Raw genomic sequence first — 17449 nt, 5'->3', positions numbered from 1 at the left:
TGGCACAAATGACAAATTCACCGTGTTGATCTATGATTAATATCGGTCTTTGAGTGAATAGGAAACAACTGCATGTTTCAAATGAAGAATATTGGCAAATACAGAGGCCACTGTGGTTCTTCCGCAGGTCCATGTACTCTAAGGCTCTGCAGCATCTCATAACCTTTGTGCAGAAAGCGACATGATGTGGGGATGTCATTGGGCCACTTTATGTGCAGTAAGCCTAGCATGCTTTGGTGATGTCCCCAAACTATGAAAGGTCTTTAACAGAGGGTTAGATAAATTCATGGAGGAGAAGGCCATCAACGGGTTTCCACTATCAAAGGCAGTACAGTGGTACCTCAGGTTACATACGCTTCAGGTTACAGACTCTGCTAAGGGGGGGGGGGTAAGGAAGAGAGAATGCTCCCACCTGCCCACTGACCATACAAGATAACAAGAGAGTTTTGTAGGGTACAGAGGCACCATACATTTAAAGCACTAGGATACCACTTAAACACTCATGGTTTCCCCTAAAGAATCTTGGGAACTGCAGTTTGTTAAGGGTGCTGAGAGAAAGAGTCCCTATTCCGCTTTCAGAGCTACAATTCTCAGAGTTCCCTGGAAAGAGGGGTTGATTGGTTGGTTGATAAATGGTTAGCTGATAAACTACAGTGGTACCTCAGGTTACATACGCTTCAGGTTACAGACTCCGCTACCCAGAAATATTACCTTGGGTTAAGAACTTTGCTTCAGGATGAGAACAGAAATCGTGCTCTGGCGGCGCAGCAGCAGCAGGAGGCCCCATTAGCTAAAATGGTGCTTCAGGTTAAGAACAGTTTCAGGTTAAGAACGGATCTCTGGAACGAATTAAGTACTTAACCTGAGGTACCATTGAATACCAGTTGCTGGAATCACTGGTGGGGAGAGTTATCTTGTGCTCACATTCAGCCACTGTAAGAACAGGATGCTGGACTAGACGGACCACTGGCTTCTTCCAGCAGGCTCATCTTCTGTCCTTTTGGAGGCCTTCAGTTTGGCACCGGGGTAATTCCATCATTAACCTGTGTTTCCTTTAGAGCAGGGTTGGTGAACCTCCAGTCCAGGGGCCAAATATAGCCCTGCAGCCATCTGTTTTTGGCCCTTAGGTCTCTCACCAGCTAGCCCCACAAACTTCACTGGACCTACTGCGCACTCTTAAGTGTTTTTGGCCTGGCTGGAATGTGTCCTTAAACTCTAACAATGCCTCTTGCTTATCTGGATAGAAGATACAGAGAGGTGTGTGAGAACGTTTAGAAATATACAGCGGCAAAGTTTACATCCATCGCTCCACTCCCTTTTGCCTCTGGTCCCACCCACCATTATCACGTGGCCCTCTGGAGGAAGCAAAGAAGGAAATGTGGCCCTTGGGCTGAAAATGCTTCCCTGCCCCTGCTTTTAGGGCTTCAGCTGTATAGAATATTGTCCCGCATTGGTGACAATATTCATTTCCTGTGTTGGAATTCAGGTCAAACCAGAAAAATGTTTCCCCATTGTGTTTTGATGCCCAAATGCACTCCTTCCTGTTTTGTTTTGGTGTTTGTTTGTTTTTTTAAAAAAACTGGTGTAGATTATATGGCTTCACGTATGTTAATTAAGGAGATACCTTTGGATGACATTAACTAATTATAGAGGGTTTTAAAAAAATGTTATTGAGGACCTTTATATTATCATTTGGGATGTGGGTGGCGCTGTGGTTTAAACCACTGTGCCGCTTGGACTTGCTGATCAGAAGGTCGCAGTTCGAGGCCCCGCGACGGGGTGAGCTCCCATTGTTCGGTCCCAGCTCCTGCCAACCTAGCAGTTCCAAAGCATGCAGTACAAGTAGATAAATAGGTACCGCTCCGATGGGAAGGTAAACACTGTTTCTGTGTGCTGCTCTGGCTTCTCCAGAAGTGGCTTAGGCATGCTGGCCACATGACCCGGAACAATTGTCTGCGGAAGTGGACAAACACCGGCTCCCTCGGCCTGTAAGGCGAGATGAGTGCTGCAACCCCAGAGTCGTTCGCGACTGGACTTAACTGTCAGGGGTCCCTTTACATTTTATATTATCATTGCTCTTGAATTGTCAAGCAGAAGTTTCTTATTAACAGTGTAATATCCCAAGCCACTGTGGGTGGCAAAATCCAGAGGCAGGAGTATAGTACACAATGCTTGCACTATTTGATAGCTTTTCCTTCAGCAGCCTTTCCAGCTCGGATGCTAAAGTGCTGAATCAGTCATGAAGGAATCTATCACCTGGCTGCCCCCCAGTGGCGTAGTGTGGGTTGTCACCACCCGGGGCAAGGCAAGTAATTTGCACCCCCTAACCCCTGGATTTGCGCATCCTAACCCTAACCCCCAGATGTTGTGCCCGGTGTGGCCGGCCCCCCCGGCACCGCCCACGCTACGCCACTGCTGCCCCCTCAGGTAACAGCTGTGTCGGTTGTTACTGTCAGCTGACTCAGCAGGCACAAGTTTTCTGTAAGTGGAGATACTGTATGTCACTTGGAGATAGACCATGTAGCTATGGCTTTAATGGTGAAACAGAAAGCTCTTAAGGGCAGGCTTCATCATGGTCTTCATTCTGTGTGGTGCGGTGCAGCTCAGTACATCTGAGTGTCATAGATATTTTAAGAACTAAAACCAGCTCAGAGTCTTGTATGATGTAGAACAAGGCTGATCACACAAAACAAGGCGGGCACAGCTGTCACCTCTATCGTATTAATTTCCACTCCTTCCCCATTTCCAAATCAAGGTGTTTGCTGTCAAAGACATCCAAATGCTGACTGAGTAGTTAGTTTAACCAAATACAATAAAACTGCAAAAACAAAGCAGTAAAACCACAGAAAACAGAAGCTGCAGCAAATCTACCCCACTAAAAGTCCCATGAATTGGATTAAGACTTCAGGATCTCTTCTTTTAGACAAGTGTGACAGTTTGACTTCCACTTTCTCCTCCAGATGCTCTGAGATGAATAAAAGGGAATTGTAGCCAAGGTAGCAGCTCATTCACATCAGATCTTGAGAAGAAAGTGGAAGTCATTATTACATAGTAAAATAGCAACTAATAAACTCCTATTTAAAAAATAGCCACTTCAATTTTGGAATCCAGAACAAACTTTTTATGAAGTTCTACCCCATGCTTTAAAACCCTCTCCCTCAATCTCTCTCTCTCTCTCTCTCTCTCTCTCTCTCTCTCTCTCTCTCTCTCTCTCCTCTCTCTGAAAATCCCGCTAATGAAGAAAGTGGGGTGACAGAATGGGCAGGAATAAGGGCACCACAAGAATTCCACTCAGCTGTAGAAAAGTTTGTACTGATTTAACATGGGATACATTCCTCTATTCACCATACAGCAATTCCTAAATACGGTATATGTGGATAGAAGTCAACTTAAATGATAGCATAGGGGAAAACCTTAAATCAATCATAATCTTAACCATAACCATAATAATAGCAGCTAACATGGAGGCATCCAGATGTTGATGGACTCCAACTCCCATCATCCCTTGCCATTGACCACGCTGTCTGGGGCTGATGGGAGTTGGAGTCCGACAGGCAGGCCCAGAGAGAGGGGGAGCCATATGGGCCATTTGGCCCGGGCCTTCGATTCCAAAGGGGGCCTCTGTCAGCATATTCACAATCGCAGGGGATGCACTGGGGCGAACACGGAGGCGCGGGGCGGGGCACATTATCTACCTGGGCCAGGCCTCTGCCTGGCTCTGCAAGGCCCTGCCAACAGGTAAAATGTTGGCATCCCCTACCCTAAATATATGTCATCCAGCCCATCTCACGCAGCTGAAGTGACATTTCCTCTCCCTCACAGATATATTAGAACACATAAATGACGGTTTCTGAGCTATTTACTGTATGGCCTTCATTGTTTTCTTTTATAGTATAACTTGCTTTGATGCACTCGAGTGCAAAAAGGTGACTAATAAATACAAATAACAAACAAACAAACAAACAAACCTGTTTTTCTGGTTTTGTCAGGATACAGCAACTGCCTCTCCTGTGATTCTGCGGGTAGACCCAAAGGGCTTTTATCTCTATTGGACTTTGCAGAGTAAGGTAAGTCCTGATCCTCAGTCTTTAATTGGAGATGTTGATGTCAAAAGATACCAGAGTCATAGAACCATAGAATTATAGAGTGTCATCTAGTCCAACCCCCTTCAATGCAGGAATCTCAACTAAAGCATTCATGACACATGACCAACCTCAGGTTAGAAATCTCTAAGGTAGAAGAGTCCACTATCTTCCAAGGGAGACTGTTCCACTGTCAAACAACTCTTACTGTCAGAAAGTTCTTCCTTAAGTTTAGTTGGAATCTCCTTTCTTGTAACTTGAATCCATTGATTTCGGTTCTCTGGAACCAGAGAAAACAAGCTTGTTCCTATAGCCCTTTAGATATTTGATGGCCCCCATATCACCTGTCAGTCTCCTCTTATCCAGGCTAAATATACCCAGTTCCCTCAACCATTCCTCATAAGACTTAGTTTCCAGACCCTTGATCATCTTGCTTGCCCTCCTCTGCATACGTTCCAACTAGTCAGGATCCTTCTTAAATTGTGGTGCCCAGAATTGGACATAGTACTCCAGGTGTGTTCTGACCAAGGCAGAATAGAGTGGTACTATTACTTCCCTTGACCTCTACACTATACTTCTGTTGATGCAGCCTAGAATACCATTAGCTCCCCCACCCCCGCCACATCACACTGTTAACTCATGTTAAGCTTGTGGTCTACCTAGATCCTTTTCACACGTACTACCGGCAAACCAGGTGTCCCCCATCTTACATTTGTGCAGGTGGTTATTCCTGCCTAAGTGTAGAAACTTTCATTTGTCACTATTGAAATTCATTTTGTTAGTTTTGGCCTGGTTCTCCAATCTGTAAAGGTAATCTTGGATCCCGACTCTGTCTTCTGCAGCATTAGCTACCCTCTTAGTTTGATGTCATCTGAAAATTTGATGAGCGTCCCCTGAAATCCTTTATCCATGTAGTTTATAAAGCTGTTGAACAACAACAGGCCCAGGGCTGAACCCTTTGGGACCCCACTTGTCACTCCCCCTCCCCCCAGGATGGTGAGGAACCATTACCGGTAGTTGTCGTTGGGTTTGAGTCTTTGAAGGGCAAAGCACATAGGTCCCATCTATGAAGCTCCCATCTCCTAAATAAGACCATTCCGTCAAGCTATCTAACCCAGTCCCAGACATCTTCTCTGATTTAGGGAGCAAACTATGTCTTAAATGCAAATGTGTGAAGCACACAGCCCTCGTGCCTCACCTTTTTCTGAAGGAGAGCAGCTTTGAGAGGAACCCATTGTGAGTGATGAAGCAAGAAGTGGGGAGAGGGTGAAGGTGCGCTTACTTTTTTCTCTGCTGGCTGTATCTTGGTAGTAAAGCCACTCCCGAGCTACGGAGGGGGGGGGGGGTTGCGGGCGTGAGCCCCCCGCCCACACTATCGCGGGGCTGGTCCAGCCCCGTGGGATTCAAGGTCTCTTCAATATTCATGCATAGCAGCGCCAGCCAATCGGCTGGTGCTGGGGGCGGGGCTACCAGGGGCACTTAAGGTTGGGGTGGCCCGCGCTCGCCCCCTTTCTCTCTCTGCAGCAGCCGCGGTTTCCCACCCACCCACCCTTTAGGCAGGCATTCGGACTTTGCTATGGGCTTCGGCTGGTCGCCGCAAGGGGCCTGGTAGGAATTTTTCCATTTGGCTAATTGGCTGATTTTGAAGCCACTTGGTTTCTTCGCCTACCTCGTAGCAAAACGTCACAACTCTTTGGTTTTGGCGGTTAGGCATTGGCCAGGGGTATTGTTATGCAAATGAGGTCGGGGGGGAGGATCGCCATCACCTCCCCCAATGCTTGGAGGGTAGTTCGTTAAAGGACTCCGGGGGGTGTCGCCTTGTCCGAAACCTACGGAGGCTAGGGCCTAAAGCTCGCTCCCGAGCGGTAACCCCTTGGGGAGCACCTACGGATGTACATCTGGGGTCTCCCCCTGTTGGTGTTTAACCCTCCCCGGTTAGACCGGATAGTCTGTTAGGGGCCAATGCCTAAGGCCAATACCGCTCTTACCTGTAATCAATAAAGTTGTGGCCATTTTCGCCCATCAACCTTAATTCTGGTGTCCTGTGTCTTTATTTATTTCACCTGTGGGGGGGGGCGGGTATCGCCACGCAAAGCATTTGCTTTGCATGGACAAGGTCTCAAGTTCAATCCCCGGCATCTCGAGATAGGACAGGGAGAGACCCCTGTCTGGAACCCTAGAGAGTCACTGCGAGTCAGTGTAGGTGACCCTGGGGTAGCTGGACCAACAATCTGACTCTTTGTGAGGCAGCTGCTTCCTACGCAGCTGTGGTTTTCAACTCCAGCTCCATTCATGTGGGGTTCTAAGCAAATGTTTGCACATATGGTTGTGGGGGGGGGGACAGCTTGGTGGCAGAAGAAAAATGGGAATGATCCCCTTTATTCTAACTCCAGATGGGCTCTTCTTGGAGGCTTCAGAAAAAGCAGCCATAGCATTACACCTATCTTTGTATCATGCAAAGTTTTGAACTTATGATGGAGGTCCCTGACCCAGCTCTGCTCTTGGACATCCTTTTATCTGGAGATACCAGGCACCCAACTTCTGCATGTAAGGAGGGTGTTCTGCTGCTGAGCTCTGGCCCCTTCCAAGCTAGAAGGGCATTAATTATATTTGCTGACTGACCAGCATGTGCATCTGGGGAATTCTAGAGAAAAGCAGTGAGTCAATGGAGAGCGGAAACTAGAAAGCTAACTATTTTATGTATGGAGATGCTTCATGGGAAGTGATGGTGATGATTTTATTCTTAATTGTGTGAGAACATTCTTTTCTCATGCAGTAATGTTCTAAAATATTAGACACAGGTCATTTTTTAAAAGCCTATATTAAATGCACAAAGTTTTTAAATATGTTTATTTGTAATGGTGTGTTGTTTCACCACGTTGGTGTTAGCTGTCCTGGACTCTCTTGGGTGGAAGGGCAGAATAGAAATGTAATAATAAAGGAGCATTGAATATCCCATGCCTGTTGACCACTTCCTTCTACAGCAGGCAACCTCCAAACTCACTTTTTCTCTCAACCTTATACATCATCTATGATGTTCCTCTAAGCCTCATAGGAAGCTTTGTCTACCCTGACTGGCAGAAAAGTTTCCTATCAGCTGCTATCTGATCTTTTCTAACTGGAGGTGCCAAGGATGGAACTTGGGACTTTCTGAGCACAAACCATGTGCTCTTTCATTGAGCCACACTTCCTCACTTGGAAGGGACATCCAAGACATTAATTCTGCATGTAACCTTTCTGATGCTCTTAATCTTTTGCTCCTGATTTGCATGGAATTGAACATGCAGGGGGTAGAAAACACCAAGTACTGTACTTGTGCATCCTGTTCTCCAGTATCTCTGTAACGGCTGGAGGTGCGACGTGTTCTTTAGGCATCCTCTTAGTCTCAGTTTCTCTTTGACACATCCAATTTAGCTCTTCCAAAGAGCCACTTCCCACTGTCACCTGGCCAAAGCATGTACTTGTTGTTCATTGCTTGTGTAAAAGTTGGGACTTATGGAAGCACTAGGTTGCCTTACGTGGAGATATGCCTTGAAGATTTGAGACTGGGGTAGATTTGTCCTGCAGATTTGTCAAAACAGAGAAAAGAAGGAACATCCGAACATAACAAGGGCCTGCTGGGTTAGGCCAATGTCTCATGGCATCTAGTGTGCTGTTCTCACAGTTGCTAACCAAATGCCTATGGGGAGCTTGAAAACTTGCCATGGGTTTCTGGATTTTTGGTATGTGGATACCAAATGGATCATAGAATTGTTCAATTGGAAAGGATCTTGAGTACCTAGTCCAATCCGCTGCAATGCAGAAATCTCAACAAGATCACACATGACCGGTGATCATTCAACCTCTGCTTCAAAACATCCACCTTCTAAGAGAGACCATTCTACTGTCAAATAGCTCTTACTGTCAGAAAGTTCTTCTGAATGTTTAGGCAGAATCTCCTTTCTTTTAACTTGAAGCCACCGGTCCTGTAGCTTTAAGACCTACCCTCTAGAGCAGGAGAAAACAAGCTTGCTCCATCTTCCATGTGACACCCCTTTAGATATTTGAAGATGGCTTTCATATCTCCTCTCAGTCTCATCCATTCCAAACTCCCTCAACTGCTCCTCATAAAGCTTGGTTTCCAGACCCTTGATCATCTTGGTCACCCTTCTGTGCACCAATCCCAGCTTAAATTGTGGCACCCAGAACTGGACACAGTACTCTAGTTGTAGTCTGACTGAGGTAGAATAGTGTGGTACTACTTCTCTTTGGACACAATACTAGCCGAAACTATGGCTTAGATCCTGTGAGCACAGAAGCAGCATGAAGAGGAACAATCACCTGTAATTCTAGCTCCATACACCAGCACACTCCACATTTATTCCTAAACCAGTTAGGCTTAACTGTGGCTCCAAGTGATATGCATGAACCAGCCCAGTGTAAGGATGTTTGGTAAGCGGAGCAATAATCCACATGAAAAGGAAGGCCATCTGTCTCCTTCTCCTCCATGAAAACTGAAAACGCAGTGAGATAGAGCAGGCCAGTGGGCACTGAGAGCCTCTGATCGTTTAGTTCTGCTTTCTAGTTAAGTATGATACTGTGGTTTGGAGCTGCTTCCTTCTCTTAATCACAGGAGTAACTGAAGCTTGAGAATACGACAATAGCAGTAACTATGCACAGTAGAACTATGTCAGGAGGTTGACAATTTGTCAGGTTTCACTTCCTCTTGGAAGACTAGAAGTGGTAGAAGTCCAACAGCAGGGATCATTCAGTTTGTAACGTAAGGGCTAACTCTGCTATCAATAAGTCTGCTAACCAGATAGGGTGGCGGAGGTTTCGTTTGGCAACAAGGCAGAGTGGCATGATGTTTGCTGAGTCACCTCATGCCCTGCTTGGCTATGTAGCCCTGAGGGAGCTATGTACAAGACCTTAACTAAGAAAAGAAAAGCTTCTCTGTTTCTTTCTCCTCAAACTACCGGTATACACTGCTTTCATTCAATTTTGCTCTGCAATGTGTTATCAGGACATTTCTCTCTGAAATCTGTCTGCATTACAGTGGTACCTCGGGTTAAGTACTTAACTCATTCCGGAGGTCCGTACTTAACCTGAAACTGTTCTTAACCTGAAGCACCACTTTAGCTAATGGGGCCTCCTGCTGCTGCCGCGCTGCCGGAGCACGATTTCTGTTCTCAACCTGAAGCAAAGTTCTTAACCTGAAGCACTATTTCTGGGTTAGCGGAGTATGTAACCTGAAGCGTATGTAACCTGAGGTACCACTGTATTTAAGTGACTTCGCTGACAATAAGAAGATCCGAGGTGGATCAAACGACACACACATCTAGCCCAGCACCCTCGTTTCCACAGTGGCCAACCAGATGTTTCTAGGGAGCCCACAAGCAAGGCATGAATGCAACAGCTGTTGCTCCCAAGCAAGTGATATTCAGAGATATAATTGCATTTGGACCTGGAAATTCCATTCACTTATCATGGCCAATAATCACTGATAGTTGTGCCTTCAAACGTTTGTCTAGAATAACATGTCACACTAAATTGAGACATTTACCTTGTAATCATGTCAACTCACACCCTTAAAATGCTTAACAAACTACAGTCATATGCTTAACAAACTACAGCACCCAGAATTCTTTGGGGGGGCCATGAGTGGTATCATAGCGCTTTGAATGTGTGATGTGAATCTGCCCAGTGTTCTCCACCACACCCGAGGGGAGCTGGCTAGCTTAGGGGTGCAGGCAGACCACGTTACACACAAAGCTCTGACCTCCTGACACCTGGTTGCTGCTTACTCATGGCTCTGCCAGGTACTAGTTTGCTGCAGTATAGGGACCCTTTGAGTTAGGGATGAGTTTTCTAAAGAGTGAAGTGGGGCCTCTTTCACTCTGCTGCCTGTAGTTCCTGGCAGATAGCTCACTAATTTGTCAACGGAAGAGATGGGCTTGTCTGAGGGTAGTGATAACTCAGGTGTCTCATTTGCCTGGAAAATTCAGTAGTCTTATGATTAGAATACTAAGCAAAATAAACAAATATGGGAGTAGGATGGTGGTTTGTTTAATTCCACACTGGGAGAGGCCAGTGGTAGGCTGGTTTCCCACTTGCGAAAAGAGCTTGTAAACAAAGGTGAGCTCAAATGCTGTTGGGCAAGCTAACAAACAGTCCAGTTCCAAGCCAGTTTTTGTACAAGGGGGGTGACTTTTTGTACAGATGTATAGCAGTGTACAATAAGTTCCGTCAGAAGGGTTTATCCATGTAGTTCTCTTGGGGATAAGAATTCTATTCCTATCCATTTTAAGGTGTTGCCAGAAAGGGTACACAAAAATGTAACATTTACTCGTGTTTGCCATCAGATTCCATGGGATCTTGCATCGTGTGAGATGCCAGTTTTTGAGTTACTGGGAAGTGGGGTGATTAACTTTCCCCTCCCCATTATTTTCTCTCTCCAAATTACACACCTCCTGCTGCTTCCTCCTTCTAAGTTTTTTCCCCCAGAATGAATGAAGTGAGCAATCTGGAGTGTGGAAATGGCCAGCAGGGAATGGGTTACACCCATCCACCCCTTCTCTGCTCACAAATTGAAGCGGCTTTTAAGTTAAATAATAATAATCAGAGCTGAGGCATGTGATATGCCATTTGGCCTGAATCAGCAAACGAGAATTGTGATGTTCTTGGAAATTTGCTTGTCAGCATTTGAAAATACAAACAAGGGAGATTTAGGCTTCTTGAGCTCCCTGCTGTTATACCCCATTATGAAAGTAAAAACCAAACAAAAAAGATCTGCATTGATGCAGATCAGTGGTGTGTTATATTAAAGCTTCTATCATTTCACTGCTGTTGCTAAGCAGTAACCAGGGAAGGGGGTCTTGCCCATGCTGATGGGTGCTAATGCCGCTGAGAGCCAGCAGACTTTGAAGGTTAGAAAGTGCAAGTACAAGAAGGAGAAGAAGATGTGCAAAGCTACCGTATTGTGTGGGTTGCCCTAACCACCGTATATGCAGCGTAGCGCAGTGGCGTAGCGTGGGTTGTCAGCACCCGGGGCAAGGCAAGTAATTTGCACCCCCTAACCCGTGGATTTGCGCCCCCTAACCCGTGGATTTGCGCCCCCTAACCCTAACCCCCAGATGTTGCGCCCAGTGCGGCCGGCCCCCCCTACACCCCCCACACTACGCCACTGGCGTAGCGTGAACCAATGATGTCATCAGAATGCGTCCTCGGCGGGCTAAAGATCTCTGCAGAGGCAAATTCTCCCAGCAAGCTCCTCTTTCAGATAACCTAACACAGTGGCTCATAACACTGCATGGAAAATGCAATGAAGGTTGAAAAATGCAGTGGTCAGATTACTGGCTTGGGTTCCGTTTAGATCTCTCATGTTTTAAAGCACCTGTATTGGTTGTCAGTTTGTTTCTAGTCCCAATTCCCAAACATTAGTATGTGATACTCAAAAGAAGACAGCTAGTGAAAGATCCAGTTGCCATTTGAGTATAATGCACAAACGTTTCAGAACCTTGCATTTATTTCCCCAATATTTCCACATAATACTCATGTGAGAGTCGCTGTAGTAGTTAAAGCTAATAAGAATTCTAATTTTCTGAGAAGATACCTTGCATTTTATATAACACAGATTCCAAACATCAAAGTGATACTGGGCTAGCTGTTATGTTTTGGACATTACCAATTACTGCTTAGTAGTGGTAACATTCTCTGGGCCTGCCCCTAATGGAATCTGTTGGAAAATGGGTAATGTTTAATGCATGCTGTTTTGTACATTAGAAGATGTGATTAGGCTGCTGAGTAATGGGCTTGTGAATGCAAGTGCTTTCCTTTCCTTTACAATTGCTCAGGACTTGAATGTTATTTTTTTTGCAGGAAATGGAATTTTTGGAAATTACAAGCATTCGAGATACTAGAATAGGGAAATTTGCAAAGATTCCCAAGGTGAGTTTGTGGCATAGTGTATAGATTAGTAATTGTTATCCATGCAATATTCAATGGGAGATGCCATTGTAACTTGTTAATTGACCTCTTCCTCTCATATTGACTGAGCTGTTCTTTTCATTTGTGGTAGCAAATTGTGTGTTTTGTAACACTGGACTGTATGAAATGTGTGGCCTGTGAAACATGTATCCTTTTTTTGCACTGCTAAATTTGGGAGTGGACGGTGGGTGCAAAATCTGAAAATGTTCAGGAGAAACTGCTAAACAGTGCTTATGTAAGAGGTTACATAATAGGTAAAATCAAATGGGGGGGGAAGTTTAAGTCTGGTGAATAAATGGGCATGCATAGGCCCACATTTAAAAGAGAGAGAAAACATTCCCAAGAAACTAAAGTTGGTGCAAGCAATATCCAGTGTGCATGGGGTGTTTTTGTCAAAATCAGCAAAGTCCACATTAACAAGACAACATCTCATAGTCCTTGTTTTTAGGACAGGATTATACATGGTGAAAAACACAGGATTGCTGCAAAAATATTAGCCCAATGAGAAGTTTGTTCCCTTCCTTTCCATAATGTGTGGTGAAACTTACCTGTGATCTGGCATCAAGAACCAAAGGTGTGAAACATGCACATTTCCTGACAAGTATGGTACTGTAAGTTTCAGTGTAACTTATGGAGGAGACAATCTCTCTTTTTTAAAAATATTATTTTTATTGATTTTCCAAATTATTAAAAATCAAACCAAATTACTTAATTTAATACAATTTCTTAAAACCAGGTTTCCTGCTCTTGTTGCAATCATATGTCCATTATATTCCCCCATAGCTGCTCAGTTCTTATTTAGTCTCCAGTTGACATCCTTCACTTGCCATTAAACCATTCTTCCAGCTGTCCCCTTTGTCACCTTACAATCAGCACCTCATTTCCCTCTTGTAAATATATAATCCATTTCACTTGTAGCCCTTCATGTACATTTTTGTTCCAGACTTGGAATGTTAAAAAAGTTCAGTTCTTTCTCTCGTTGTTCAATTCTTTGTAGTGTTTATCTGAGTGGTACAAGGTCACATTCGATTCAGTTCCACTGTTATCAGGCTGACATGTGAGCCACAGCCATAAATATCTCACAGGGTGAACTTTCCAGACATCTGCCATTAAATTCCCCTCTGGAGTTCTTTCCCGGCACACAATACACAGCACACACTTTCCTAAGAATCAACCTCTCTGCAGCAGCTATCCAGTTGCGGGTCATTTTTCTTTTTCCCTGCTGGATTTCTCCAACAACACCCTGGTCTGGTGGTGGTGATGAATAAAATCCATTCAGCCTCAGTCAAGGGGGGGGCATAGCAAAACTTTATTAAATTCCTTGTAAAGCATAATTGAAAAGCCCCCCTCCCTGGGGGCATATGAAGGGGGCAGGTAGCAGTCCACTCCGGGTGCCACCCTGTTGGGGGGTGACAAGATGGTCCACTGCCTCCCCCCAAGCTGTAGAGTGTCCGAGGGTACAGGTCGATACACTCGGCAGCCCGTACAGATGGCACTCGATCAGTAGTCCATACAGGCTGCCGCATGTGCGCTACCGGGAGGTTCGCCACGCCCCTCAGCGCCATGCCCCAGGTGATGGAGAGGCTTCCTCCACCACTGCCCCTCCCCATTTTTGAAGTGTCAAATAAAGTAGCAACTACACATGTTTCTTCATCGTAGGGGAGGACAAGAAATAGAAAGACCATTGGAAAACCATAAGAAAGCACAAAGCTTCTTGTCCTCCCTCTTTCCTTTGAGGCTGTTGTAAGGATTCTCAAGCTTCAGAAAACATTCAAATACCTTCAGAAAACCAGTCCCGGATATTTCGGCAGCTGATTGATTTCAGCCTCTTAGCATATGATGCTTGGAGAGCGCCTCTTGATGAATGCCAATTATCCAAATTGAAGAGGAACCTTCCACAAATCATGCCAGTAATGAAGGCTTGTCCACGGCAGCGGCACACTCCAGATCGCTCCTCTTATGCATTTCAAGTTGGCAGACACGGGATTGCACCACGCTGTGGGATGCAGTGAACTCCCCACTGAAGAGCATCAAGAGGATTTATGCCTCATTTCCTCTCTTCCTCCTGCCTGAATTTCCCTGCAGCCCCTGGAGGGCTGCGGAGAACAACCGCCATTGATCGTGGGCATGGCCAGAAACAACGGAGAAGACAATCTCAACACAAAGCTGCCATTATTTTCTGACAGCTCTGAGCTTATTGTAGCATCTGACCCTGTTATAGTATTTCTGTAAGAAGTTCAATAGTGTATGCTGGGGTGGGAGCATGTTAAACTTTTTTGTAAACTAGGGATGGTGAACTAGTGACTCCAGATGCTCCTAAATCACATCTGTGTCAGCCAGCACTGGGAAGATAAGAGTAATCCAACAACATCTGGAAGGCCACCGGTTCCCCATCCCTTCTATAAACAGTAAATGAATAAAGCACTACACTATTCAATGAGTAAAGGGAATTATAATTTTAAAAAAATGCTATATTGGTTAATGTTTTCTGATCTTCAAGCTGAATCATTCCACTTTGAATTCCAAGCAAAAGGTTGACCCAGTTCTTGTTGTTTCATGCAGGCAACTTGTCCTCCCCTCTGCATTCCTACTTGGAATGTTCATGTTTGTTTATCCTTTGCAGAGCCAGAAGCTCCGAGACGTTTTCAACCTGGATTTCCCAGACAACAATTTCTTTCTGAAGACCTTGACTGTGGTTTCTGGTCCTGATTTGGTGGATCTCACTTTTCACAATTTTGTTTCCTATAAAGAAAATGTTGGAAAGGTATTGAAAAACTATAAAAGGGGTTGGGTTGGGGCATCATGAAGAGTTCTGAAAGGAGTGATGGGAAGATGGGCAAACTGTCCACTAGTGACTTATTTTTCAAAGAGTGAGTACATGTTATTCACAAAAAGAGCAGTTTATGCTGCCCTGCTCCTCAATTATCCTGGAAGTTTGCTCAAGCAAAAAGATAAATGGAGCTTCCATGCTGAGAAAGCCAGTAAAATATTTGAAGTGCTGGGTTTGGCTATGAGAGATTAATGTTTTAATTCCTGCCTGGCCATGAAGTTTGCTGGATACTTTGCAAGACACACCTGTTTTCAACTTGAGAAAACAGGAATTGAGAAAATGATGTCTGCTTATTTACCTTCAGCTCTTTGGAGGAAAGACAGAATATAAGTTAATTAATAAATAAACTTTTGTGGGTTTTTTACCTTGATGCTCTTTATTTATTATAGACAGGTACCTGTAAGATGTACTGAAATGCCCTCTTTAAACAGAGAAAAGAATAATTTGTTCCACTAAAATCCTGATTTAAAGCTTACATAACGGTACTAGAAACTAAATATCATTTATTTCAATGGCTGTCTAGCTGGAGGGCATCACTTTAGAATGGATAACAAGGGCAGAGAATGAACAAGTTCCATGTGGAACTTGGCCATAACACACATGCTCAGCGGCACTGGGAGTGAGGGTGTTACACAGTTCATTTTCCAGTCTTTCCTTGTTTTTCAGGCTTGGGCAGATGATATCATGGTCATTTCTAGGAACCCCTTTGTATATAATGCTTCCCGCTATTCCTTCCTGGAGAGAATGTAAGTAGTTATCAAATAACTTCATACTACCAAGTGTTTTCTGTTATTCCTTCAAATAGCATGCTAAAGTGTTGAGTGCCAACAGAAAGGGCGGCCACTGAGAAAGAAGGGATAAGACTTGGGGTGCTTATGGAAACCCTAAAGTTTGCAAATTACAAAACAACGGTTTAAAAGTAAGGTGTCAGTGCCTCCCCCCAAAAGCCAGCCCAGTGAGGACAGAGCTATGGAATACTGGATGTCAGCTGGAAAAAGGAAAACTGGGAGAGAGAGTTGAATGTCCTGTTTCGGTCCCTTATGTCATATAGTGTCCCAAAGTAGGACATGGCTAGCTAGGGCCTGATCAAGTGATGATACACTGCAGGCATGTATCATTCCAACTGTTACACGTCTTTTGTATTTTGATGACATGAAACTAGTCATGTGCTGAGATGAGAGGAATGTACTATAAACAATTCAATCCAGAAAGCTTAAGTATGATATCAACAGAAGATTCTTTTTAGCATCACGATGCTAATTCTCTGGCAAGTTCCACTGACTTGTATTAATCATCTCAATATGAAATGTTGTTGCCTTTGAGTTTAGCTTGGGATGTCAGTAAACAAAATGCCCAAATCTCAGTTTCAATTCACTTCACGATTCCCTGTGACTGCAAATGCGACGAGTCTGTGGAATTTAATAACTTTTCCAATCAATGTGGAATCGAATTTCAGCTTTAAATCTAACAATAATTCACCTCAGGCTTTTCTTACGGTTATCTTACTTTTCCCTATTGTTATGGCTACCATACTTCCCTTGTTCCATTTTTTTTCTCTTAGCCAAGGATTGTCTATTTTGAATGTTTCCACAGACTGGTGAAGCTGAAACTGCAACTGAATAGTGAGGGGAAAATTCCTGTTAGGAAGTGAGTACGGCATGTGCATTGTGCTTCTTTTTGTCTACTGCTGGTGTGTGACAAACTTGAATGACTGCACTATCGAGGGATCTTCTTGGACAAATGGCTGCCCAGGGGTTCTTTTGGGAGGGAATGCTTAGAGATGTCCAGTCTGATATACAGTTCAGAGGGCTGAGGTAAAATTTACCAGGTTTCAAATCCAGGACAAATCAAGCTGTTCTACAGCACTCACTATTTGTTATGAAACCAGGTTTGCCTCAACTTAATTGTTTATTTATCTGTTTATTACATTTTTACTCTGCCTTTCCTCCAATGACCTTAAGGGGGCATAACAGTTTCCCCTACCCTAAGTATATCCTCACAGCAAGCCTGTGAGGTAACATCCATACCATACTTTTAAAGCACATTTAAAGCTCATGGCTTCCCCTAAAGAATACCAGGAACTGTAGTTTATCCCTAACAGAGCTACAGCACCCTTTTAAAAAACTACAGTTCCCAGGATTCTTTGGGGGAAGTTGTGTGCTTTAAATGTATTGTGTGGTGCACATTAGGCTGAGAGAATGTGCCTAGCTTAAGGTCACCCACTGAATTTCATAGCTGAATGAAAATTTGAAACCGCCCAAGCCTTGAACAACTTTATCCCCCTGGCTTCCAATCCTAGGAAGACTCACTCTCTCTGGCTTCCTCACTTGTGGAAAATTTATAATAATAACAATTTTAAAATATTAAATCATCATCATCCAACAACAACAATAATAATAAGGATAGCAGAAGACAGGTTGCCATTTCATCCATCTGCAAAGGAACATAACTTGGCACAATTCAACATCAGATTGGCAAGAAAAAGCAAACATAGAAAAGAAGAGTAGGCTCCTGAATTTATGGAGTCCTCAAAAACACTTTCATTGCCAGATGCCAGATTGCCAGAAACAAA

The 17449-nt window shown here is 44.3% G+C and overlaps 1 protein-coding gene across 4 annotated transcripts in view; it reads left to right on the top strand.

Moving 5' to 3' along the window:
* PLCB2 (phospholipase C beta 2) overlaps nucleotides 1-17449 on the top strand; it is a 55088-nt gene that overhangs the window by 1222 nt on the left and 36417 nt on the right. For 2 of the 4 annotated variants that reach the window (XM_081886487.1, XM_081886490.1), the window contains exons 2-6: nucleotides 3990-4067; nucleotides 11940-12008; nucleotides 14671-14811; nucleotides 15544-15623; nucleotides 16471-16524. In XM_081886487.1, the coding sequence (XP_081742613.1) occupies nucleotides 3990-4067; nucleotides 11940-12008; nucleotides 14671-14811; nucleotides 15544-15623; nucleotides 16471-16524 (422 nt within the window). Of the gene's footprint in view, nucleotides 1-3989; nucleotides 4068-11319; nucleotides 11405-11939; nucleotides 12009-14670; nucleotides 14812-15543; nucleotides 15624-16470; nucleotides 16525-17449 lie in introns of those variants that run through there. The other 2 variants (XM_081886488.1, XM_081886489.1) reach the window with 2 other exon arrangements.

The sequence above is a fragment of the Podarcis melisellensis genome, assembly GCF_964234715.1.
Source record: "Podarcis melisellensis genome assembly, chromosome: 1".
In the NCBI taxonomy this organism is placed as follows: domain Eukaryota; kingdom Metazoa; phylum Chordata; class Lepidosauria; order Squamata; family Lacertidae; genus Podarcis; species Podarcis melisellensis.
The sequence above is the reverse complement of the archived record's forward strand: the minus strand, read 5'-3'. Positions and strand labels throughout refer to the sequence as shown.